The 27,869-nt window shown below is 40.4% G+C and overlaps 1 protein-coding gene across 1 annotated transcript in view; it reads left to right on the top strand.

The window, feature by feature from the left end:
- The window catches only part of ADAM12 (ADAM metallopeptidase domain 12), a 282,924-nt gene that overhangs the window by 5,447 nt on the left and 249,608 nt on the right, over positions 1-27,869 (top strand). The window contains exons 3-4 of the mRNA XM_067533368.1: positions 991-1,119; positions 24,720-24,853. Coding sequence (XP_067389469.1) covers positions 1,002-1,119; positions 24,720-24,853 — 252 coding nt within the window. The 5' untranslated portion in view covers positions 991-1,001. The remainder of the gene's footprint in view (positions 1-990; positions 1,120-24,719; positions 24,854-27,869) is intronic.

Raw genomic sequence — 27,869 nt, 5'->3', positions numbered from 1 at the left:
CCGATTTATCACACTTGCTAGCTGGTCACCCTAAAAGTACTATGTGGTTTTTGTTTGTTTCCCACACAATCAATGGCTGTCCATTTGAATGAGGAAGATTTTTTTTTTTTTTTAAATATTACATTTTTAAACAAGGTTAAGGTAACAGCCCCTGCCATGAGAAATAACCTGGAATAATTATGAACCTGATAAAGAATCCCTCTGTTTTTCTAATATGTTCAGATAAGTTTCCAGAATAGGAAGCCACCCAACTGTGTGCAACAGAAATCACTAGAACACACAATACGACCCTCCATGAGCAAGGAAGACAAGCTTCCTCCAATTACTTATCCCTAGAAGGGAAGACTTCTTACACATATACCAATCCCTCCAGCAAAAGAGGGGGAAACTTTAAAGACAACCTTAAAATTAATCCCAAATGAGGAACTCCTTCCAACTGAAGGAGACTTGGCAGGGCTGGGAGTGGGGGTGAGGTGTCTTTCCAGGAACATATCGCTGTGCCTGAGTAACCTCTCCTCAATGGAGTAACTATTACCGTTGGGGCAGGGAGGGCTGTAGGACCCCGCGGAGACGCCGCGTGGAGAGGCTAGAGGACAATAATTTGTTCCATTGTAATGGGAACTTAAATGTTGGCTATGGGCAGACTTCACAGGCAGGCCTGCCTGCCTTCCTTCACCAACGATCTTTAGTGCCTCGTGCTAGCCAACACGGACAGTCTGCTCATTTATTGCAACGGTCAACAGATTTTTCTTGCCAAAAAAAAAAAAAAACCCAACCCCCAAACTTTTTTTTTTTTTTTTTTTTTTTTTTTTTTTTTAAAAGCAAAGCAAAGCCCAGCTCATCAGCAGTCCATGCAGGAGCAGGAGGGGTTTGGGAGTTAACTGCATGCAGGAAATCTCTCACATCCTGAATCCCAGCTCTCTCCTCTCTGTAACTGTATATTATGGTGCTGTTCTCCAGACCCAGCTGATGAAAGTTTTTCTCTTTCAGTCTGGGCTAAGATGTCAAAGCGTCTCCATGCAGAGCAGCGGCGTTTCCCTCCTCCTCACCCCCCAGCCCAGATATTCATGCTGCTGCTGAGCCTGAGCTGGCTCTTTCTAGCATCATCCAGGGCTCAAGGTAAGCTGACCACGCTTTTCTACACACACTTTCAGGGCACAAGCCGGCTTTTGGCCAAGTTGGGAGCCCTTCACCCGAGCTGATGTGGTTAAGAGCAGAGTTTCCCTTGGCATTGCCCCACCACCCTAGGACTTCTGCATATTTGCATTCCCCCCCCTTTCCTGGCTGCTTTGCAAACCTTGCAACCCAGCCCTCCCCTCCCAGTTACCATCCCGGTTTCCGTCCCGTCTGCTTTGCAAATCCAGCTCCTCTGAGAGCAGCAGCCGCACCGCCGGCTCCTCTTTTGCTCTGGCCCCTTGAGCTCCGTCCTGCTGTGTGCGCGTGGAGGGGGCTCGTCGGGGAGTGAAAGCGTTCACGCTGCGTCGGCCGTGGGTTTTGTTCTTTGCAGCTCAGAGAGCCGGGCTGGACGGAGGGTTTGCTGCCTGCTTTGGCTGCAGCGCCAGCTCTGCAGGAGCAAAGCACCATTTTCACAAGGGGCAGTTGCACTGCCCTGACATCTCCCATCCCGTGCATGCCCCCTTCCGTCCTCTTGCTTCCCCCGTGCAATGTGGCAGGCGATATCTCGCTGCTCACGCAGAGGACCCGTGGATAGGACACCCCCCCCCCGGACAAAAGTTGTTATAATGAGATACAGAGTTTGTCGAGGCAAAGCTTAATCAGTTTATTGCACCAACCAGACCTAGTTTCCCCGAGTTGGGGATGAAGGAGGCTGGGAGACCTTTCTCTAAAGTCTCGCTCTTTTTTAAGAAAAATGAAGGATTTTGCTGTGTGTCTTAACAAGATTACACTCAAGATTTCTTTTAAATCTCTCCTAATTTAAATTGACCTAGCAACTTGAAATGCAGCCCTGCATAAATAGCTCAAGGACTCAAGAGCATTCCCAATTCCCTTCCACCACTACCTCTTTCTTTTGAGTCCCCTTTCAGTATGTAGGGAATCTTAAACTGACTTTCCCCGCTCACCCCCGGAAAAAAACCTGTTGCTATGGGCTATTCACCTGATTCCTGTTTGTTTAAAACAAACCCTTGCATATCTTTAGTGTTTATTTGAGGATTTCGAAACACTTCACAGAACATTTAGCCTTATAACACCCAATGAGTGAGGTAATAATTATTCAGAGAGGGCAAGCAATTTATCATGAGCAAGTATATTCAAAACACTTTGCTTCTCTGTTTATGAATTTTCTGTGCATAAATTAGGGAAAATTGATTTATTATTCAAAATCACTTGTGAATTTCTTCAGCTATTAATCCGGAATCTGTAGAAGCAGTGGAGCACAGCTCCCTGTGAATATTTGAAACTGGATATTGGTGCTTTGCTGGTAAGTTTCCTGGGTCATGTGTTATTGTTTCTGACCTCTGAGTGGATAATTTCTGTCAGTAACCACCAACAGTAAGAATTTTGAATTGCATGTTGGTGTAGAACTTGAAATCTGAACTGCTAGTCAGCTGTGCAATTCATAATCTACTTTAGATGAGTATTAGGGCAACTCAAATTTAAACTTTCTGTTTTTTCTCATTGGTAAACACTTTTTCTAGCTAGACTATTCATGCTAAGGAAACACACAGAATTTATTTAAATATTTGAATAAATGCTTAAAATGTTTAGCAGTATCTGCTTAGCTCTGTTATGCCAGTTTCACGTATATGGATTTGGAGTCATCTTGTCCCCAGTTCACACAGCAAGTTAGTGGCAGAGTCAGGAATCAAACACAGAGATCTGACTCTGTCCCCTGCTTTAAGGAGTAGCTGGTATTGCATATTTTATATATGAGAGAGGGTTATTAAATTGCATAAATATATAGCACAGCAATGAAAGAAGTACAGACCTTCTACAATTTCAAGTTTTTGCAGATCTATTTGCATGCGTCTACTATTCCAATTTAAAATATTGCTTTTTTTTTTTATGCACAGCATATTTATGCTGGACTATGGTTTTGTCTTTGCTAGGAAAATGATAAAGTTATGTTTTCTTAACATATGTTAGTTAATATACTGTTATAATTTTCCTAGTGAAAACAGAGCCATAATCCCAGCATAGAGATTCATGGTCCACTTGATTTGAGAACACATCTATTCGATGCAATTGTGTATGAGTGAACTGGGGCCATCATTTTAGTCAAATGACATCCCAGATAGTGAGCTAGAAAGATCCCAACTGGTCTCAGTCAATTAGTAGCATACAAATTCATCATGTGAGAAGTAAGGCACTAATTCTTGTCTTCAGCAGAGCTCTATGCAGGCCCAGTGAACAACCATGAATATAAGCTTGCAGAATCAGGGCATGTCTAGTGCTTCTACAGTGAGTTGTGTTGCATCTGGGCTGAAAACTTGCCATGTAGGGTTCATAATATAACCTGCTTGATTTTGGTATTTTGAAAAGGGAAAGATTTATACATCTGAGATATTAAACCATATATAGGGGTTTATGTGCATGCATGGTAGTACTTCACATGGACATTTTATGAGAGTTTAAGTGCCTAAATGTTTATACAATCAATGTCAATGGCTCTGAAAGTTTAAGATCATGGATGAATAGCAGTAAACGATAACTTCTTTGAAGGGGCAACCATATGTCAAGGGCTACTTATTGGATTTGGCTCTCTCCTTGTATCTCCTCATTTTCAATCCTAAATCTTCTACGTTAATAACTATTAGTTCTTATAATTTCTAGTGTCCTCCCTTTATTACAGTTGCAGCTGAACGTGTTCTTCTCTCACCTTCCCTCCTGATTATATCTTTTTCTCTTCTCTCTCAAAACTTGTCCTTTTCTTTGTTGGTACCTTTGGATGAAATTTACCCCTTGTGTTGGTCCTCAGCCTGGGCATGAATTTTGTCCTTCATAAACCTGCAAAATTAAACACTGTTGCCTTATTGATCATATTGCTTCCTCTGGAGTTTATTTATTTCTATTGAAAGTGACATGCTGTCTGCTTGAAAAGTAGATCTCACTGTTGCCAATTTGCATGTAACACTGACTGAAGCCCAATAGAAAACGTCCCTTTGATTCCTGTGTAACCCTTAGACCTCTTTTTAAAGTGTCATCTTCTGAAGCTGTTGCTGAAATTGAGGGGGATAAAATTGGACTCCGTACAATCCCCTACTTATTTGATTGCTGGCCAAACTGACTTCCCTGCAGATAGCTTGGACCCCCTGCTTAAGATCTGTAATTGGGGTACATAGGCCTGGTTCCACTGTCATCAATGGAACTGTGCCAGCTGAGGATGTTGTACCCCTTCTGTCCCCGCCCTGAAAAACGCTCTGTTCCAGCTGACCTTGTGTGTTTTCCCCTGCCTGCAGAGGAAGTATCCAACTTATTTGTTTTGTCAAGTATCTAATCTCCCTTTTTCTTTGAAGGTTGTTGGAAAGGTTGCTTACCTAGCTCCGAGGAGCAACTTCTAACTAATAATCTACCGCATACATTTAAGACTACTTGTCATCCTGCTCACAGCACTGAGAATGCCCTGACAGCAGCTCTCTAATGATCTGTGAGTGACTGCAACAGATCAGGGTTATGTTTATCTGTTATTCCTACTGAAGCTGTCAGCTGGAATTGACACACTATTGATCATGAAAGTCTGTTTAAAAAGTCTGAATTCCTGTAATAGTTTATTTGGATCTTCACCAGCCTGGTTCAGATCTCACGTTTCCTAATCCTGACAGCTTTATCACTAGTGGCCCTTATGCTTCTAACATATCTCAAATTGCCAGTGCAAGTTGCCCCTGGAGTCTGCAGGGTTTCATTTTATTCAGTATTCATATGCTTCCTTTTGGGCAGTATCATTTGTACTAAAGGGCTTCAGTCACAGTGTTACATGCAAATTGGCAACAGTGAGATCCATTTTTCAAGCAGACAGCGTGTCACTTTCAATCCTCTACTAGTTCAGAGTCAGTGGGGGTAATGGAGCAGTGTGTATCTCTGATAGGGTGACCAGACAGCAAGTGTGAAAAATCGGGATGGGGTGGGGGGTAACGGGCACCTATATAAGACAAAGCCCTGAATATTGGGACTGTCCCTATAAAATCGGGACATCTAATCACCCTAACCTCTGACAAACCAAGAGTTTGTTGTTGTTACTGCCAACTCCAAGCTTTGCATCCGAGATCTGAGAATCTAGCTATTAGAGCCTATGTGTCTTAAGGACTGATGGGATGGTTTGGTTTTGGCTTTTTACATCATAAACTGGGAAATGCTGTTTCTATAGGGGTGTTTTCAATTTAGGTCTGAAATATTCTAAATGCTTACAGGTCCGGCTTTGTTACATGGGCAGGCTTTCTTTGGCTTTCTATCTCCTGCGACAACCAGTTCTGCTCAGAAGGTCTGACTCTCTTCTTGCTATTCATATTGGAGGGATTTCTTGTTTGCTTTGATCCCTTTTTCTATTTCCATCTTTCTCTCAGGTTGTTTTTGCCTTTTACTGAAACCTACCTCAAATTTGGGATTTTTTTTTTACATTGAAAAATACGTAAACACGTACATTGAGGTGTGCCCTTTTCATGTCACATTCAACATCTCTAAAACTGGTATGACAAGGGATCTTAATCACAGAAAATCTCTAATATGAAATGAACTAAGTAAGGTCTCAATTGTGCCTGCTAGGCAGAAACTTTCATTTGGGGGCACTGCTGAGTCTCTAGTGACAGTTTCTGGAGGTGTTGGATCAAAACCACAGCCCATTGAAGTCACTGCGAGTGGTGCTATTGACTTCAATGGGTTTTGGACTAGGTACACTGTGCCACAAGCATGCAGGGAGATTACTATATGCTGGTTACTACACCGTGTGATGGGTTTCTACATGCTCTTCTCTCTGTGTACAGCTAGCTCTAGTAGCCAGAGAAGAGCAAGGATTACAGCTGTGACAATGGGGGAAAGGTATGTTCCTTTCTCCCCCAGACAGAGACTGGCCACGGTCTGGCCCTGAAGAGGAAATTGAGATGTTTGGTGGTAATGGAAATGTGCTCAATATTGTGTATAAATATGTAGCCTTCAGCTATGTTTATTTTCAGGCTGCATCCTCAGAAACCAGTGTCACTTACTAAATAGTTTTTAGTAAAGTTTAATTCTGTCTCCCTAAAAGCTGTGGGTCCTTACTGCCACAGATACTTTAACTTATTAAAGCATAGAATGCTGATTAGCTTCTAGCCTACGTGTCGTATAGTTGGTTATTAATTGTATTAACTCTTCTTTTAAAAAGGACCACAGGGAATTAGGAAAACAGTGTCTTCTCTCAGGAGAATCCAAACCTCTTGGTTAGGGTTGTTGACCCCTGATCAGTTTTCCTAAATGGAATCTGAAAGTTCAGCTGCAAAAATGTTCTACATGTAGCAGTCTGTTAACATCTGTAACATCCAGTGAAGGTCCATACAATTATTCAAGAGTGCTTTCCTGTCCACTGGCAATTAACTAAGGTCATACAAAACCAGGTAACTTTATGGTGCTTCATTTGTCTGAACCTTTCTTCGATGGACATTCGAGCAGTGTCTATGAGTGAACAAAACATCTCCCTCTTGAATTTTTCTTCTGAGCTTCCCATCAACTTATCTTTGTCCTTGTAACCAAACTCTCTCTTCTTCCGATGAATACGAGTTTTCTTGAAGACAGGCTCACCTCCTAGGTTTTCCAACATTTCTGTGGAAGCAATGATGGCATCTTCAAATCTATTGTGTCTGTGGACCACAATGAAATCAAGGCAGCTTCTCATCAAAGTAGTGACAGTCATGATGTCCATTGAATGAGTTTGTAATGCGTTGCTTACAATATTTACTTGGAATAGGATATCATGCCAAATCACAACTGAGGTCAGAAATTTGAAGTCAGTGATCTAGTTTGCCAGGCGTTGCACCTCATATTGGATTCCAGCCTCGGCTTTACTCGACTGCGCCAAATCCATCAGGGTGTCATAAACCTCAGTCACTTGGTACCTCACTGGTCTTACGCTGTCAATGCAGCTCTCCCAGCAAGTGTCACTTAGCAGCTTCATGCTCAGATTTGTAACCTTGTCTGTGAAGATCTTCACCTTATAGTTGATGCTGAAAACAGGACGTATATCCTTTACAGTACTTTGAAAAGAGATACTGAACTAAAGAAGATAATGCTGCATCTAGCACAACCAGGTTGTGGGAATGGCAGCCAAAAGGCACGAAGAAAGGTCTTGGATGCAGCACAAGGATCCTTGCCTGGATGCCACTGATTTTTCCCTTATGTTAATGCCATTGTTGTAGCCTTGGCTGCAGCAGTCCTGAAGCTTTATGAACATTTTGAATGAGAATAAAATAAACCGTTCTGTTAGGCCTTTTTCAGTAGAGTCATCCACAGACTGGAAACCAATAAAGTGTTCGTGTACTTGGATATAGCATCTTTGTCGTCAACAAGTCTTACTGCAAATTACATCTTTTCACTGTGACAAATGTTGGGATTGGAGTCCATTATTATGGCAAGGTACGTTCCTTTGCCGAACTGCATCAATATGTTGTCAAGCACCTTCCTTGCCATAAGGCTGGTCATTAGTTTTGAATCGTTTTGCTACAGTAATGGTACATAGATGCTTTATGAACTACTTGATATAGGTGCTCACGTATGACATCATTATAGTTCCCGAGGAGCTCTACCCTATAGAGGAAATTACTGTTATGTTCATTGAACAACTTCTCCGACAAGCCCCAGAAAACCAAATTATTCTTTTCAAGGATGAGGGTAATTGAGATCAGATACTTGGGCATGTTCTTTCAATACTGGGTTTCTATATTAATAATGTACTGGTTTTCTGCATCTATGCATTTATTCATCTTGAGCCTGGACTCGAACTCTATCCATTTGGAGTAGGCCATAAAATGGTCAGGTGACTTTTCATGTTGATTCAGCGCATCAGCTAAGTTATGCCAGAAACTGTACCTGGAAAGCGCAAGCAACAATTTGGAATTTTTGTCAGATATTTTGCAACAAAAATAGAGCACTTTGTCAGTTGATTTCAAGTAAACTAGCCAATGCTGATTCAGCTTCTCACCATTCTCAAAGTCACACTGTGAAAGAGGGCTCAAGAAGTGTTGTTTCTGCTTATTTACTGGAAATGTCATATCCTCAATTTTGCTTTCTCCGATTCTTTGCTATTACCATCAGGAAAACTAGGCGATTCTCTATCCCTTTCCTCACATTTCCATTCCTTAATTTCAGGTAAATCTGTAATTCCTTAGTAATAGGATTTCCAGCATTTATGCTTCACTTCTCAGTTTCTTCTGCACTGGGATGATCGCTACTGCCTAAAGCCTGGTCTATGTTGTTCTGTTTCAAATATTTTCCCATCAAATTTGCCCCTTCCTGCAAACTAGAGTGTAATTGAGTTTTTCGCTTCCTATATTGAGCTCCTGAAGGCTTCCTTGGGGGCATCTTTTATTTTCTATGGGAGAAAGAAGACAATGTTAGGAAGAGCAAAAGTCCATGTTTCTCAGTCTTAGAAAGTCATTTGAACATTGTGTTGAGCATGACATAAGAAGTACCAGTATTTCTTTTATGTTGTTGTGTAGATAGAAGTTTGATATGTATCTCTGGCATCTCATTAAACGTCCTTTATTAGTTACTACTTACACTCTTGAAGTCTTAAAACACTTGTACACTTTCACAATTACACAATAAAACAAGGTTCACAATATTGTAGCTGGGCTCTGACTTCACATAAGAATGAACTGAAATCTTACTGACAGGCATCACCCCACCCCTTGTCTACCTATGAGGGCATGGTTGACAACATTCTAGGAGGTTCAAGGAAAATGAAGTTCTCACAAGGTCTGGAAGGTTACACACGATTCTACAAAGGTCCAGAACATTCTAGGAGGCTGGTGAAAAATGAATCCACATACAGAATACCTGAACCATTTCACTTCAAACATTCTATTTTCCCTTTTGTCACTAACACCAAAAACATCACCCTGAGCCTGGTGCCCCTTCTCCTAAATCTAGCCCTGCTACTATCTAATGTGATTATTAGTGTAAATGCTTCAGTGAGTGACTTAATCAACTTTCAGTATCCAGTCTGTAAAAACTGTGTCCACTGTTTCACTTAAAATCTTTACGCAATCTTGACTGATGCTCCAAGTAATTCCAAAGCCAAGAAATGAATAAAAATGACTTAATTTAAGTACCCTCCCTGGTTTGGAACTTGAATAAATATGAGAGAGCTGTGGGTTGATTTTGTTTGTTTGCCCATGCAGAAATTCAGCATGACGAACCCATAGATTGGATAAATGCATTCTTTCTTGTCCCAAATATATGATCTAATATAGTAACAATGGAACATTTCATGGCCTGTTAACCATACTGGCTATTATACAATGAGGCATAAAAAAGTTGGATGCAGAACTTGGCAAAAAAGGGTCTTCAGCTAGTTTATTCCACAAGATATTTGTTAACAGTTAACATTTGTCATCGTTGGAAGTATGTTCTAGTTATATGTACACAATAAGGGGAAAAAGTCTTTTCTGACAACTTGCTATTTTCTGGGTGTGTTAAAAATGTATTGTTACTCTGTAGAAAACAGCTGATTGAGGGGGAAAAAAAACCAACCTCATGTGGCAGCCTAGCTGTGAAAGATTAAATTAAAATATGAACTTCACTGAGCCCAAATGTTGATGTGACTTTTTAAAATACAATCAAATGAAAAATCCTCCAGCTCTTTATGTTAACACCATATCAAACAAGTGAAATGAGCATATAGACATAAATAGATGTGGGACTGGGCATCATCTGAGTACTATTATTCATCTGTAATTACAGAAGTGTGCTCTTGGGCATCCTCTAATTTCTTTGTGTGCCTAACTCTGAGGTACTTCTGCTAGTTTAAAAAAAAAGTATTGTAGGGAGTATTATTTAATCTACATTATCTGAGTCCAAATTCTGTCATTGATTTCATCCATTGAAACTGCTAACATTGCACATCTGTAGCTGAAAGCAGAATTAACCTCCAGTGTAGACTATTGAGAAGTATTGAGTCATGTCAGTTGAAACTGGTGCTTCTCGTTGAACTGGAGGTCATAAAAATGTCTTTCAAATGAATCTCTTTTCTTGTATTTTTGCCAGTGCACCTAGGGCACAGGATGGATGTTTCTTGGCTGGAACATTTTCAGTTTTCCTTAAAAAAAATAAATATATATATATAAAAATAAAATAGGAAAGGATTGAGTGGAGATCAGTGTATCCCACAATTCTTTTGAATCCCACTGGGGGAGAGTCCCCAGGCAAATGCATGCATCTGAGGTGTGCTAATAGAAAAATTGCTGGATGTTCTAGGTTATAGAAGAAATGATTTTGTGTATTGTTAATGGGCCAGATCCCCAGCTGATGTAGATTGGTATAGCTCCAATGATTTGGCTGACCCTATGTAAATCATTGACAGGACACAAGGCCTCAAAGAATCTTATACCAGAAATGTTACCTTTCCTTTTGACGTGTGTGTGTGTGTATAATTTTTATTTTTTTTAAATCTTAACTGGTAGCTGTGTTAGTACAGATGCAGTCAATTTCCTTTTTTATCATACAGTACTAGTAGCAGCTATAGTCATTAAAAACAAAGATGCACGATAGACTTAACTGCCCATCTTAGAAGCCCACTCATCAGACTTGGATAAATACCGCAAAATGTTTCCTTCTTAATATTTACCTGAATTAATGCTGACGTGCTTCAGCAACATTCTCTCCTCCTTTCTTTGTGCTTTCTGGAAACATTTGAACTAATGACTTTCATGCACATCAATATATGTGAAAAGCACATTTGACGCTCACGCTCGAAGTATTCCTCACTACTGGGAATACTGCCTGCTGCAGCTGAGGGCAGGATTGCCTATATCCCTCACCAGAGCCCTGACTCGGTGGCTATGGAATAATCCAGAAAAAGATTGAACTGCACCCTCTACAACTAGGACTGAAAGAGAATCCAAATTTGAACTTTGCATCCAGCCAATAAATCTTAAAGCAGTCTCTTTTTGAGGGTCCAGAACAGAAAAGTTTTGACATTTTCTGTCTGCGTGGATCTCAGCACCCACAGAACACCCTCTACAGGTTGTGGGGAAAATGCTGCCGCTAATTTCACTGGCGTTTCTCTGGATTTCCATTGATATAATGACAGGAGATTGAGACCTGTGGTTTAATATAATTGAATGAGATTTCTGGTTATTGTGGCTGGGCAAATTATTTGCCGCTAATATTTTACTTGACACATTTCACTGCTTTTTCTGCTCCTAGAAAGTCTCTGATTTATTTGGTAATTGATTTTTCTTTTTCTAATTCTATGGACTGGATTTGATCACAAAAAATTCTGTGTACATTTGATGCTCGCTATTTGATATTGGAGCTGTATGGGTTATTTCTGATTTACTGATCACATAAGACACTTGGTATTTCTCGTCCCTGTTTTGGATAAGTGTTCCTCATACTGGACGCAATCAAACCCCCTTTGAAGTCAATGAGCCATTCACTTTCCATTGACTTGACTGTGAGCTGGATGGAGGCTGTAATCAGAAGACAGGCTTGGAGAAGCCCCTAGGCTCTGATTCTCTTACAGAGAGGCAGCATTTTAGGAAGAAGAAACAGATATGCCAGAATAGGGTGAGTGAGGTGGGACCATTTGCCGTCCTGCAGAGTTCAGGGAGAAAAGGCAACACAGTCATAGGCTATAGTATCTTTCGGTGGTGCCCCATAACAGTGAGGATTTCATTGGAACCATGTTGCCAGGGAGTGGGGTTGCAGGAGACCCAGTGCTGGACATCGAACCCCTCACAGTAGCCTTGCCCTCCTACTGGCCTCGTTTGGGAGACAATACCTTGGCTTGTTGCATGAGGATAAGCTAATTCTGCACTCCCCCATCCAGCACAGCAGTTGTGGGAGAGGGTGGTGTCCTTCACAGAAGATCTTAATGAGATTTCCTTCCCTGTAGCCTTTTCCTGCTCATTTTCTTATTGGATGGGACATTTGGCCCATTATTATTATATTCCACATTGTGTGTGTCAAGCACTCCTGCTCTTATGTCAAATCCTGTCTTCAGCTCATTTTTTTAATAAGCTGCCATATGCTGCTCTCTTCACAAGCTACCTTGGGTTTGAATCTTGTATTTCAAATTCATGTAAGACAAACTGAACTCCAGGAGGCTGGGGTTCTTAACCTCTTCCATCTAATGGGAAGCACTATGTGCATGTGGAACACTTTTAAAACAGTATTGCTTGGTTTATCTAAACCTATTCTATTTCAAACTTTTATAGTCTTTCCCTCTCACTGAATTCTGAAATGCTCAATCCAAAAAGAACCAGAATTCTGTTCTTGCACTGACCTTGATTCAGAATTCCTTTGTTGATCACAACCATGCTGCGAACAGGACTGGGCAACAGTTTCCCCACTAGAATATATATAATGTTTGTATTCCGTACAAGGAAACTAAACATAGTTTCTGCTTGTTAAAATACACTATAACTACTCCCACCCCAAATAAATCAATGGCAAAATTTTATTTTCAAAACTCCACTTGTCACAGTTCATTGTGGTGAACAGGCAGGATATTGAAATATACAAGACTCCTGTCTGAGTGCATTAGAATAGGATTTTTGTGCACTTCAATATCCATTCTGCATACACATCATGCTCCTGTTACTTCTGTTTTAGTCACCCCAAACACTCGTGCTTGCCTTATTTAATCATATTGACGTCAGTGGAACTAATTGTGTAAGGTGATCAAAGTTGGTCTGAGAACAGGGCAGAGGCTCAGTGCTATGTACATGTATAAAACTGAAACTTGAGTTGTTAATTGTCCTGGCTTTACTATAGGGCCATCTAGCAGAGAACCTAAATTTGAATTTTAGCCATGTTACAGCAACCTTGATTTGAGAAACACATAGTTTTTCCAGAATCAAGACAGTTGGGGGTGAATAAAAGTTATTGTTAAGTTGTTTACATGTGAGGACTGTCAAGTTTGATAGTACCCTTTAATTGTCTTAATTTTTTTGGCATGTATTAATTCTGAAAAAGTCTAGTGCAATAGACATCATTTTGTAGTTTAGCAATCACATGATATGGCAACTGAAAAGTTATATAGATATTACACCAATATATAAACCATGTGTTAAAAAGACAAGTTCAGTTTTGAAATATTTGATTTAACTATGCTTTTCACTTTCAATCTGTGCCAAACATGTGCTTGAATGACTGATGGAGTCATATGGTTCCCTGAATAAAGCATTTTATTGTGCACAGACTTAGCCTTCCAACTGTTGTATTACAGAAGCTGAGAGATTAAGATGATCCAGTGTCTTAGGGGGCATGTTTCACAGTGAATGTTTTATTTTTCTGTAGGGTATTTTTTCCCCTCTTTTAAACTGTCATCGGTTTGTTCAGCTGGCCGGTAAGTGACACTGACCACAGTACCATTCAGCTTAGAAGAATAGCAAATACCTTTAAGCTTTCATTCCCATGTTCATGTTGATTTTTTTGAACACATGACACTTTCCACAGAGTTTATGGGACTGATTGTGGGGGGAGGGGTGGGCACTGTTTTCTTTTGCAGACTATTTCATTGGCAAGAGTTAGATTTAGGAATAACAAGTGATGACGGGAAATAGTTCTTAGAATTATAAAACTGAAATATGTTTTAATGCTATTTAGTTATAGGGATCAGTAAGACTTAAACTCATATTTCTCATTTGAGCAGTCAAATCTCATGAAACTGAGTGGTGTGAAAGATAAAGTGGACATGCTACAAAACAGTATACATATTATTTCAAAGTTGGCAGACCTGTCAAGTTAGAGTGGGGATCTTTTTTGATTAGAAGCAGAAGGAACAGAAAATTAAATTCAGAAGTGCATGGAGTCCATCTCTCTGCTGCTTGTCCTCAGGCTCATCAAAGGCCTTTGACTTTTTTTTATAACTTTATACAAAAATAGTTATTTTGTAGGGGGAAGGAAAGAAGACAGAATTGATGCACAAGATGATTTACAGAATTGTTTCTCAGAAGGTGCTGGTGCTCAAATGCCTTGGGGAGGGGGTGAGAGAATTTTACCAGTCAGTACAATTCTGTGTGTTGTAGATGGGTTTTTTAATGTGTATGAGTAGTGTCACTAGGGTAATGGGAAGTACCTAAGCAATCTGGTAGGTGTCTCTTGTTTGAGCCAGGTAAACAATGTGTGTTTGGACTGGTGTTTAGAACAAAATAATAGATGGGTTGTAATCCAAGCCAAATTACTGATCATTTGACTCTTACTTGTGCCTCTGAAAAATTAGTTAAGACAAACATGCACAGGAATTCTTACACTATTTTGTTGTACTGCATTGTCCAGTGGCTCCTGTCTCTAAGAGAATAAGTGCCACCTTTGAAGCTGACCTGTGACATACTCTTCATATCTGTCATGGTGACCTTTTGGCTTCTTATTTCAAGACACTGGAATCTTTATGTATATATCCACTTAATGTGCTGTTTGACTTGGGGATATTTTACAATGGCACAACATTGTACTAAGCATAGTGCTAATAATAATGCAGTGATCACAAATCCTGATGCAGAATGGAACATAACTGGAGACCAAGCCAGTCATGTAGAGCAGGCTGGACTGAGTTGTGAGGGGCCATGAAGGTGAGGGCAAGAAATATTAAATTTGTTCTGATGGTTGTTGGAAATGCAATGAAACTATTTTAAACTGTGGGAAGGATGACATGGTCTAACTGATGGACAAGGACATGATTTTGTCTGTGACGTTTTGGAGGACTGGAGGAGAGTGAACTTGGTATCTGGGATGCAAGAAAGAAGGTGGTTACAGTAGTCAAGTAGGAGATGACATGGGTGTGGATGAGTGTTTTACTCCCTGGGGATGGAAAGGAATATTGTGGAGAAAGTAGTAAAAATATTCATGGATGTGTAAAGAAGAAGAGGAAGAAGTCAAAGGTGATGCTGTGATTGTGAGTCTGAGACACAATAAAAATAAGTTCCATTTTTGGTTATACTGAGCATGAGCTGACAGTGGCTGTCCAAAGTAATACCTGTTGGGGATGGGAGGAGGAAGGGGAAGGGAGATGTGGGTCTGAATTCAGAAGAAAAGGGCAGGCTCAGAGAGGTAGACAGCACAGAGATAATAGTAGGAACCATGGGAGTAGGAGGAGTTGCCAAGGAATAAGATGTAGAGTGAGAAAAGGAGGAAACAAGGCGAGATCCCTGTATGACTTTTATGGAGAAAGGAGAGGGAAGAAGAGGAAAAGCTACCAAAGGAAGCAGTAAAAGAGGTAGGTGAAGTAGAGCAAAAACAATGAGGGGCCTGGATTACAGAGGTGACAGGAAGATAAGGTGTTCCAAAAGTGCCTGTGATCAACAGCACTTTAGTAGAAGGTGAATGAAGTAGAGGACCTGAGACTTAGACAGAAAGAGGGCATGTGAGACTTTGGCAGGCAGTACATTGCCGTAAAGAGCTGAAGGGATGCGTGGACATAGAGAAAATCAATGTACATTTGTAAATATACCAATGTGAAGGGGAGGAAGGAGGGATGGCAGTCATGTGGGATCAAGACCCGTTTTTTGAGGCTGGAGGATACTAGAGCATGTTTGTATGAGGTAGAAAAAGAGCCAGTAACCAGGATAAGATCAGGTACAAGGGACAAGTGAAAAGATTGGAAATGGATAGTCAGCCCCTGGTTTTGGAGTCAGTAGCAGTGCTTGGGGGGAAGGGGAAGTTGTGTGTTAGCATTTATGATAAGAAGCAAATGGGGAAAACCTTCCCCCCTATCATCAGAAAGAATCACCAGCTGCCTACACATTTTGGATCCAGTGGGAAATTCCCTTCCTAGTCTTGTCAGCCATTTCCTTAGTCATTCCTTAGTCATTGCTTACCTGCCCTCCTTGAATTCTGCCCTTCTTCCCCAATTTTCCCAGGCTGGGCAGTTCTATAAACAGTGCCCCCACCACTTACAAACAGCCTCTCTGCTCCTGTGTTCATCTGACTCCCTCACTTCCTTCTCATCTTATCTCAAAGCTCACTTGTCTCAGGCCTATGATTCTTATCTGTCTAGAGGGGAAAAAAACACCACCGCCAAAAAATTCAAATCAAATACTAGTCCAACCCTACCATTTTCCTCAGGCTCTATCATCATCCTTGACATATAGCCTTTGCAGCCTTCATACTATTCTATTACATCAGTGCGTACTTCATTTGTGAATTTTTGTTCCCCTCTAATCACCTTGCTCATATTTGTATGCAAAGGCTGGATTTGGCTACAAAATGTTCTGGAATAACTCTATATGAATGATTCTGTACAAAAATAACCTGTGTTGGAGTCTATAGAAGACTATATGCCTGATCCTTATGTCCCATCCACCAGTTTAATTCCTCTGATGTTGGGAGAGGAGAATAAAGTCCTTTGTCTAGAACTGTTACAGATGTAAGGATTAAGATCCAGAGATTTTGTTTTCTAGCTCTACTTTTGTGTGTTTTTATCATAGCCCGTTGAGTTTTGGGAAAGGGGGTTCCCCTTTTGTTTATCACACGGACAAGCAGACTATATTATCTGACTGAGAGCTTATTAGTAATCTTGAATGCATGTGAACATGAAATGTATCTATACTACTTCAGGGGGCAGCAAACATTAAAGATGGCAAACTGCTTGCTTGGAGACATGATTATTTTTTTCACAGAGGTTTGTATTTCAGCTTCTATAATTTTTTTTTAAAGTTGCTTTTAAACTTGTGCAATCACAAAGTCCCTTTTTCATGCTATTGTGGAAAGAAAAAGAAAAGCTATAATCATAATGTATACTGCAAAGATTAGTATAATTTGAGTGTTAACTGCCCCAAAGTTGTGCATGTGTAGGAGATGGACAGATTTCCCCCCACCCCCCATCTATAGCTTATTAACCACTTGATGAAAGTATTTTATCTTTTGGTCTTTATGTAAGTGAAAAAAAGAATAAAGAGGCACTGCATCCAGTTGTGGATTGCATATAGATCAAAAGAGTTACCTTCAGTGCATGCTGAAAATAGAAAATGAAGTTAGATATGACTGTGACGCTTTTCTACATGGACAATGAGAGACAAGCCTTAGTGAAGTAGAAGTAAGGAGAATTCTAATAAAAAGGAAAATAGATGAGTGGTTATAACACAAGATAGGAAATGAGATCTAATGGAGGCTTCGGGAGATACAAAGGGCCTGATCTCTCCTTTCATGCAGTTTTACCCCAGTTTAAATTAGCAGACTTATTTTATTGTTTTGTATTGCTGTGACACTTAGAGGTCTCAGTAGAGATCGGAACTCTATTGTTCTAGGTATTGCCAAACACGATGGTCCTGACCCAAGAGAATTTATAATCCAAATAGACAAAGCTGCCAAAGAGTGGAAGAAAAGAATGAGCATGGGAAACTGAGTCATGGAGCAATGATGTGACTTAATCAGTCACACAGGCAGTCTGTGGCAGGGCTGGGAACTGAACATAGGTCTCCTAGACTTGATTATCTATTATCATTATCTATTATCTAGTCCAACTTCCTGCACATTGCAAGCCACAGAACCTCACCTACCCATTCCTGTAATAGACCCATAACTGCTGGCTGAGTTACTGAAGTCCTCAAATCACGATATAAAGATTTCAAGTTACAGCGAATGCACCATTTATACTAGCTTAAACCTGCAAATGACCTGTGCCCCATGCTTCAGAGAAAGTCAAAAAAGCCCCAGGGTCTCTGCCAATCTGACCCAGGGGAAAATTCCTTCCCAACCCCAAATATGGCAGTCATTTAAACCCTGGCCAGGTCCAGGCACCTGGGAAAGAATTCTCTGTAGTAACTCACAGTCCTCCCTCTCTATCTATTGCCCCATCACCAGCTGTTGGAGATATTTGTTGCTAGCAGTTGCTGATCAGCTACATGCCATTGTAGGCAGTCGCATCATACTATCCCCTCCATAAATTTATTATGCTCAGTCTTGAAGCAAGTTAGGTTTTTTGTCCCCATTGCTCCCCTTGGAAGGCTGTTCTAGAACTTTACTCTTCTGATGGTTAGAAACTAAGGCTGTTAAATTATTTTTAAAAAATCTCAATTATTCATGAGATTAAAAAAAGTCTCAATTACTCACAGTTTTAATTGCACTGTTAAACTACAATAGAATACTAATTCAAATTTATTATAAATATTTTTGGATTTTTTTTACATTTTCAAATATATTGATTTCAATTACAACACAGAATACAAAGTGTCTTTCTTCTCCTTTGTCTCTTCCAACTGATGAGTCCCCAGTTTATAGTAAAAATTCTTGTTAGTCCCTAAATGCATGACCTGCACTTTACACTATTAAATTTCATCCCATTTCTATTACTCCAGTTTTCAAGGTCATCCAAATCCTCTTGTATGATATTCTGGTCCTCCTCTGCATTGGCAATACCTCCTTACTTTTGTGTCCTCTTCAAATTTTATTAGCACACTCCCACGTTTTGTGCCTAGGTCAATAACAAAAATGTTTGTTCCCAAGAAAGATCCCCTCCAGCCCTCCAGCCTGACAGTTCATCTTTTAATATGACCCATTTTAGTCTCCCCTTTATGCTCTCCTGCTGCATTTCCTTTGTATAAAAAATCAGTTATGTTCTTAAAGAGATCAGGTTGGTCTGTCACAATGTACCTTTTGTAAATCCATGTTGTATTTTATCCCAATTATTGTTTACCTCTATGTCCTGAATTACTTTCTTTTTCAAAATTTGTTCTGAGACCTTGCATGCAGTTGAGGTCAAACTAACAGGCCTGTAGTTCCCTGGTTCACTTTTTTCCCCTTTCTTAAAAATAGGAATTATACTGGCAATTCTCCAGTCATAGGGTACAACCCCAGAGTTTACAGATTCATTAAAAATCCATGCTATTGAATTCGCAATTTTATGTGCCAGTACCTTTAATATTCTTGGATAGAGATTATCTGGGTCCCCTGATTTAGTACCATTAAACTGTATGAGTTTGACTTCCATCTCGGATGTGGTAATTTCTACTTCCATATGCTCATTCCCGTTAACCACCGTGCCACTACCCTCAGGCTCTTACTTTGCCTCATTTTTTAATGAGGCTAATGATTTATTTAGGTGGTGGGCCACGGCTAGATTATCTTTAATCTCCACCCCATCCTCAGTGCTTAGTGGTTTCCTGAGCCCTATCCAGTGCCTTAATAATAAAATCATTTTCCCTCATTTGAATTGACTTAACTCCTGTTTTACACCTGAGTGTGTGGCAGTAGAACCAAGCTGAATATGTGAGGTTTGAGAGGGCCATTAATAGACTGAGGAGAATAAGAGGTAAATCCACAAAAACTGGACACATCTCATGTAGTTTTCTTCTGTTCAAGCTAGTTAATATCTTGTTACTCTTATATACAAATTCTCTCATTAGTCCACTCATGGCAAATCAGCACTAAGATGTTAATTTAGCTCAAATTCACATTGATACGCATTTTACCTTTAAGAGGAAAATCATGCCTCATTGCCTTCATTTCAGCTACTATGGAGGGAGCCCTAGCAGTGGAACCACAGGGGTTCTGCTGTGGAAGAGAGTATGCAGGATTCTGGGGGCCCATACGGGGGTTCTTATTCTAGGTAGTGAGGGATTCTCTAGTGTTTATTACTACAGTGGAGGCCGAGTGCTGCTTCACCACCTGCATATCTGCACAGTGCCCAGCTCAACTACTCAGGCTAGACACCAGTATGGGATTGCATGGCTGTGTCTGAGGGAAGAATAGGGTCCGCTGTACTGTGTGTCTGTGTTTCTTTTCCTTCTGTTCATTGACTCTAGACACCCATTCTTCCAGTCTTCTTTTGACTCCTTGACTTCTATCTGCATCCCCTTTTTTTATTGGATTGTTATGGACTCAGTCTCTCACTATTTACTAATCTCTCCACCATGTACCCTACTTTACATCTGTATCCCTTTATTCAGTACAGGCTGTGACACTGGCTGGATTCGGGGGGGGGGGGAGCATTTATTATATTATTGAACATCAATATGTCAAAATAATAATAATTCATCTGAGATATGCCATGTCAGGTACCGTTAGAAAGGCTGTAATGTGCTAAGTAAGGTGATAATATTTATGTTCATGTGTTGTTTGTGTAATGGAAGTTATGGACATGTTTGTATCTATATTTCAATTTGTACCGTGTTTTTGGGCAACACCCCAGACAGGATGGCTGCAGCACTAGCCTGCTTAATGGCCCATTAAGGAAATTCACAGGTACAATGGGCCCAGGGGGAGAAGCCAGGGATATACCTGATGAGTCACCAGGACTTACTCATGTGACCCTGGACTCCATCTTATTCCTGTAAATTTCAACAAGCAGCATAGCAAAGGCCAAAGGACATAAAAGGCAGTTGCACCACATCCATTTTGTCTTCAGAGACCAGTCTTCAGCCTAACTCTGGATCAACTCATCTACAACTGAACTGAAGCTGTGAAACAAAGGACTGAGACCCATCCAGGTACTGGATGTATACCAGAGGGACTGTACGAGTCTGCAAACTCCACAATTTTATTAGACACCTGATATATATGGACTTTCAAATCAATTGTATGTGTCTGATTGCTTTAATTATTTAACACTTCTCTTATAGTTTGTTTCTTTCTTTTTATAATAAACCTTTAGTTTTAGTTACTAAAGATTTGGCTGGTAGCATGGTATTTTGCGTGAGATCCAAACTTACATAGATCTGGTATTGTGGCTGACCCTTAAGGGTTAGGAGAACCTTTTTGGTAAAGAGCATAGAGTTTTAAATAACTGGTCTCTTTACTGGACCTAGTGGCTGATTGGGAGCCAGAGACTGAAATGCAGTAAAGGGGGCTGTGTATATTTTTATTTTGGCTTCTTGATAACCAGTGTGGGGAATCAGAAGCACTGTTTGTGGCTGGTTGGGAAGTCTGACTTCAGCGTCATCCACCAGTGTTGGGAGAATCTGCACTCCTTTTACAGCCTGCCCTGACCTTGGCATTTTCAGGTGGCTACCCTAGGCACGGACGGGTCACACAGGCGCCATAGTTCCTTTTCATATCCACACCTTTTTCCATTATATAAATACCTCTGCTGTCTATACTTTCTTCATTAGCTCTTTTTTTAATCTGTTCAGGTTATTTTTTAAAGCACTGCTGTCTTCTACTTCCTGAAGTGTTTACTATTTTATGTCAATTTACTATTTATGTCAATTTATTTATTTACTATTTATTTACTATTTATGTCAAATATTTTATGTCAACTATACAGTGCTCTACCATTTAGCAATGAGCAAGTATGTAGATTTGTAGTTAAAGCACTGCATTGATAGGTGTACTCTATTTAGTACTATATTTCAGGAATAGGAACTACTTATGAGGTACACAGGTAGCTCTTTCTCTTCTTTCACCTATAAGCAGCTGTGTAAAGGACAGACCAAATTTTAGAGACTTTGCAAAGTACAGAGGGGTGATATGGCAGCTAGAGGTGCTCCACGCTCTAAAGAGGGGGCACGGCTGGGTGGTGTTGGGCAGGAGCATAGGCGTGCGCAGCACATTTCATTAGGGTGTGTGCATTTTCATTAGGGTGTGCACCCAGGTAATCAGGGGTGTCAAACTCAAGTCTGCTGGCGGGCAACATTTGAATTACCCGCCGGCCGATTTCTCGCAATGTACTACTCTCCGCCGAGAAATGACGCGAGACAGGGTATTTTGGCGGCAGATCGCGGCGTCTTCCCATCCGCCGCAAGATCGCACAACTCCATCCACCGAGAAACCGCTCGCCCTTCACACTTTCGGCGGCGGCATTAAACAGACCGAGATGGCGCCATGGGAAACATAAAAAAAGGTTTGCGGCACGGATACAAAAGGTATCTATGGTACCCCTGCATTAGGGTTTGCCTGGGCACACCCGACACACCCCATGCGCACGCCTATGGGCAGGAGTGTAGTAAGAACTGTGACTTTCTTCTCCCACATGCCATATAGGAGCCACCCCATCTTATATCAGTTTAGATTTATTTTTAGCACCAATTCCATGGCCTGTTACAGGGATTTTTAGAGCTGTTTTCTTTGAGCACAGTACTGTTACTATGTTTGGAAAGAGGAAAAATGCCCAGTAAAGTATGTTGCATGCAGATTGCTTTTTTATTTTTTGACATTGTAATATGAATATACATAATCTGACTGTGTAGATAGAGCATTAACTCAGTTAGGACTTATGTTCTATCTGAGAGATTTTCTTCACTAATGTGCATCCTGGACACCTAAATACTTTGGTGCTGGGGCCAGTTTTGTTCAACATCTTTATTAATGATCTGGATAATGGGGTAGATTGCACCTCAGCCGGTTTGAAGATGACACTAAGCCGGGGGAAGTGGTAGATACGCTGGAGGGTGAGGGATAGGTTACAGAGTGACCTACACAAATTAGAGGATTGGACCAAAAGAAATCTGATGAGGTTCAACAAGGACAAGTGCAGAGTCCTGCACTTAGGATGGAAGAATTCCATGCACTGCTAGAGACAGGGGACCGACTGGCTAGGCAGCAGTTCTGCAGAAAAGGACCTGGGGGTTACAGTGGACAAGAAGCTGTATATAAGTCAGTGTGCTCTTATTGCCAAGAAAGCTAACAGCATATTGGGCTGCATTAATAGGAGCATTGCCAGCAGATCGAAGGAAGTGATTATTCCCCTCTGTTCGGCACTGGTGAGGCCTCATTTGAAGTACTGTGTCCAGTTTTGAGCCCCTCACTACAGAAAGGATGTGGACAAATTGGAAAGAGTCCACAGAGAGCAACAAAAATGATTAGGGGAGTGGAGCACATGACTTATGAGGAGAGGCTGAGGGAATTAGGCTTGTTTAGCCTGCAGAAGAGAAGAATGAGGGGAGATTTGATAGTAGCCTTTAACTACCTGAAAGAGGGTTTCAGGGAGGATGGAGCTAGGCTGTTTTCAGTGGTGGTAGATGGCAGAACTAGGAGCAATGGTCTCAAGTTGCAGTGGGGGAGGTCTAGGTTGGATATTAGGAAAAAGTTTTTCACTAGGAGGGTGGTGAAGCACTGGAATGGGTTACCTAGGGAAGTGATGGAATCTCTAACTTATCGGTTTTTAAGGTGTGGCTTGACAAAGCCCTGTCTGAGATAATTTAGTTGGGATTGGTCCTGCTTTGAGCAGGGGGTTGGACTAAATGGCCTCCTGAGGTCCCTTCCAACCCTAATCTTCTGTGATTCTTTTTAACCTGCTTGAGTGTTTAGAGAGGAGTTTGACTGCTAAGGTAAGTGAGTATTAAAGCTTTTGGTGAACAAAGTTCATGCTCACTTGTCAAATGGAGCACAACTGCAGATTTCCTCATGCAGACGGATAAAAGGATGTGGATTAAGAAGTATTTGGGGAATAATAAAAAGTCTAGGATTAAAATTGTTAAACCCTTTGTGCACAATAAGCTTGGAGGCTTCAGTAACCTAAAACTCTATCATGTCTGTGTAATGACTTAAATGTTCAAACTACAAGGATCAACTGACTCAGCCAAAGACATGGAAAGAACATAAGAGGAAATCTGTGATCATCATCTATCTTTTAGGGAACTAATACTATGTGACAAGTATAGTAGGAAGGCTAAATTACCCAAGAGAAGTCAGGGATCTGGTTACACAGAAGAAAAATACTAACTACTTTTTGTATGTAGACTGTGGGTCTGATCATGCCAACGTGCAGCTGAAGGGCAATGATCCATCCTCCTATTAACTTCTTACCTTGAATATGGAATAATAATCCTGATAAAGTCTGAACTGTCATTACCTCATCCTCCTTCAACTCCCTCTTTAAAGCACCCCTTTGCTATGGTGTCTGCAGAACCCCATATGTTGATTGTGGCTAGACAGATCAGCTATGCCTATTCCACTTACCCTACTTTCCTTCACCTATTAAATTTAATTTCATAAAGACAAGAAATAAGTACAATATATGTAACGAACAAAGCTGTGCCAATTCTTTACTGGGTTCATTGGCCTGCATGTTGTATCTCCATCTCCTACCCTTTATTTGTGTCTTTAGACTGTAAGCCATTGAGCGTAGGGATTGTCTCTTTTCTGTGTTTTGTATGGCACCCAGCGCAACAGGGCCTCAAATCCAATCAGGGCCTTTGAACGCTACCTACTTTTACTCTAACTACTACCTCTCTGTCACGTTAAATGGAGGCTGCGGTTAATTATTAATTTCTCTACTTTGCAATATGGCAAAGGGGTGCAAATGTTATGTTATGGCACCAGGGCTGCATGTCCCATTTTAAGACGGGGGGTTTCAGCAGCTCATGAGCTACTGCTGCCCTTGTTCTGCTATCTCGAGCCACGGACTCCTTCTTTTCACTCTCCCATCCAGCCTTCATTTTGATTGCATTTTTTTTTTTTAAACAGAAGTGCGAAGTTTGCTGAGAAGCAGAAATAGCCTTAACCCGTGTTCTGATAGAATTCAAGGGGGGTTTTGCCATTGACTTCAATGGAAAGACATATCTGCCTGTTATGTTTTAATATTTCATTCTTCCTTGAACTTATTGTGTTTTGAAATATTCTGGCAAGTCACCGTAATAAGGATTATACTGTCAGATACTATTTCCTACTAACACATATTTTTTTCCCTAACATAGGAGAGAATGTGGACAGTAAATTGGAATCCTCCAGGCAACAGGTGCCAAAGAACCAGTCAGAACATTATGAGATAACAGTTCCCTACATTTTGAATGGAGAACAATGGAAACCAATAAATAGCATTGATTCAAAGGTTAGTTTTCATTTTGCTGACTATTATAGCACAGCCTTATGCCACAACTGAAAGACTTTAGATGAAAGCAAATGACTGTACTTCACCATAGCTGTTATAAACTTATATTTATTATATTTTAATAAATGCCTGTCAGCTAGACATGATTATTCACCTAATTTGAATTAAATCATTTAAAAAAAAAAATCTTTGAGCGGTTAAAATGAACACTTGCCTCAGTTCAAAGTGACATTTTATTTTTGATAGCAAAAAGTTAAATTTCAAGAATCCTACCCATTCTGATAGAGGTTACCATTAATTGCTTTAAATCTATTGACAAGTTTTGGCAAATATTTGTGGGGGGTTTTGTTCCCCAGATAGGAATCTGGGAGAGAAAGCATAGGGATGATTTTGGAAGAAAGGAGCTTGAAAGATTGTTTAGGGGAAATGAGAGATTATAAGAAAGGTTAGGGAAGATATTTTTGTAAAAGAGAAGAGTGGAGCTTGTCTACACTTACCTCAGAGATTCGGCGGCAGTCAGCCGGAGTTACGCAAGCTACGCAAAAAACTTGCGTAACTTCTGTCAACTTTTCTGCTTCTGTTCTGCGCGCCGCCTTCACTGCACTGTGCCGATGGGAACTGCATTCCCATTGACCCAGTGCTACGCCACTTGAGAAGGTGGTCTTAATACATCAATTTCTGGATCAACTGAGCGAGTTTTCACTGACCGTTCAGTTGATCCAGAGAAGTCGATATGACAGCGGCGACTTTGCCACTGTCAATGTAGACATAGCTTGGGTTTAGTAAAAAGTCAGTGTATGTAACTGACTTTATGCTACTTTTATGCACCCACTTCCTTACAAATCCTGGGACAATTTACCCCTGGAGTAATTTAGAACATATATGCAGATACTCTATGACAAGGACTGCTCCCTGTAGCTTACAGTAATGTTGCTTGTTAGGGCTAGTTCGAGACATTGCAGACAGCCCATAAGAAGGGGTTGTGCCTCATGGTGCTCCTCAAGGAGCAGTCAAGGGAAGGAATTCTGACTGAGTCACAGTTTGCTCCCTGTTTTCCTGCCTTGCTTCAGGGGGAAATAATCTGCAAGTGGCTTTAACCAGTTACAGATTGCTTTCCCCTCAGTGGTGGCTCAGCACTGCTGGTCAGCACTATAGAGGAGGGTTGAGCCAAGTCACTGTCCGTTCCCAGTTCTACCCACATTTCATCCTCCTACATGGAGGAGTACCAGCTCCACTGATCTTTCTGTCCTCTCTCATGCACAGGTTGATGATGCAGGTAACCTGCACAAAGGAGTAAGGGAACATTTTATGCCCCCTTAGTCTTCTGCATGGGTCTATGGATCAAGTGCCAAACTTGCCTCCTAACTTTTGTATGCGTATTTGTTTTGTTCCAGTTCACTTTTTGAATTGTTATTCCAAAGGTCATGCATGTAAAGTAATGTGTAAAATGAAACAGAAGCTTAGCAAACAAAAGTACACTTGTACTGTAATTTAAAAACCTTTTATAGAGAAATCGTATTAAATTACTGTAAGTGCTCTCCTTTTGAGGGATACTGTTTTTGAGTTGTGCTAACTAGCAATTGACAGAAGTGGATGTGAAGAGATTTTAAAGTAATGGACAAGACTTCTTTTTTTTTTTTTTTTTTAAATCATATTTAAGTAACTTTGTTTCCATTTTTTTCAAATTGGTTGAATTTCTGTGCTGACATGACGAGGGATGTTGTTGTGAATCTATAAAAACGTGAAATCTTAGAGAACTCAGACGTCTTTGTCCTAAATGTATGTGCAAGTCTATTTTTAGAACATTTAATTGGAAACAGACATTCTCCTTGTAGAGTACTTCAGGAAGCTGAAATCAACTGTAGTTTTCTGAAAGGGTTACAATGGAGTACCTTTATGTGAGTAATGATAATGATTTATATCATTAATTTGTTTCCCGGATTTGCTTGCAGTTTAAGATGAACATTAGAAAAGATTTGTGGTTTGGTAGAGAGATCCATTTGCTGTGTCAGCACTTCTTAAAAATATTTCTCTTCCATGGAAACTGTTATAAATTAAATACATAAGTGCAGATCAAGCTGTGGGAACAACAACAATGTTAAACTGCTTGAGGGAGAAAAATTATGAATAGCTTGTCATGTTATTGATCAAAAGCAGGAAAGTTAAACAATGTGTTGGAAGCTAAATAAGATCCATTGTTCTTTACCTCTCTTGAAAGTGTGCCACCATTTTTGTTTTACTGTTTATTCTAAGTGAGATATAACCAGGGGAGTTACACTGTAGTAGAAAATATAGAGTGTGTGTGTAAGTGTAATAAGTAATAAGCTGAAGTAATAAGTTACTTGTGTATTTACTTCAAAATAGATAATTACTCTCCAATGAATGCATTCAGGCAGTAATTTTCTTTGACCTCAAAAACTTTAAGGTAGGTTGATCCTGCTGATCACTTGTATGGGAGACCATCAAAGAAAACACAGGGAATTGTGTTGGTCATTAAATAGATTTCACTAGCCTGACCCCAAAGGCAAGATTCTCTTTTCAATTATTTCTGTGCTTGGTGGAGATACTTCTGATTTACACTGGAGTATTTGAGATCAGAATCTGGCCCTGAATTAATACGGAAGCAATGTCTCTGTGCAAGAGGCCACCCATGCTGAATAACTAGCAGAATTCGGACCATAGCGCCCAGTCTTGCTTAACTGAAATCAGTTATGCTGTCATTGATAGTAGCAGGATTGGGACTCAAACTCTCAGCAACAAAAATTGTTAACCTTCTTAATTATAGCATGAAAGTTCATGCATTAGGACCCAATTCTGCAAACACTCTTACTCCCAAGAGCACTGTCTCCTCTTGTGAGTAATCCAGTGTGTTCCCAAAGGGACCACTCATGAGTAAGGTTATTCATGGATGTGTTTGCAGAATCAGGCCCCTAAACAGTTGTGCAGTATTACTGTGTGCTTTTAAATAGCTGTCACATTACATCCAGACATTGTTGCTTTTTAGTGTTTGGCAAAA

This window comes from Emydura macquarii, unplaced genomic scaffold, assembly GCF_026122565.2.
Source record: "Emydura macquarii macquarii isolate MOO-44397 ecotype Brisbane River unplaced genomic scaffold, CSIRO-AGI_Emac_v2 contig_3343, whole genome shotgun sequence".
Classification (NCBI taxonomy): Eukaryota; Metazoa; Chordata; order Testudines; family Chelidae; genus Emydura; species Emydura macquarii.
This window is presented reverse-complemented; position numbering and strand designations above follow the sequence as displayed.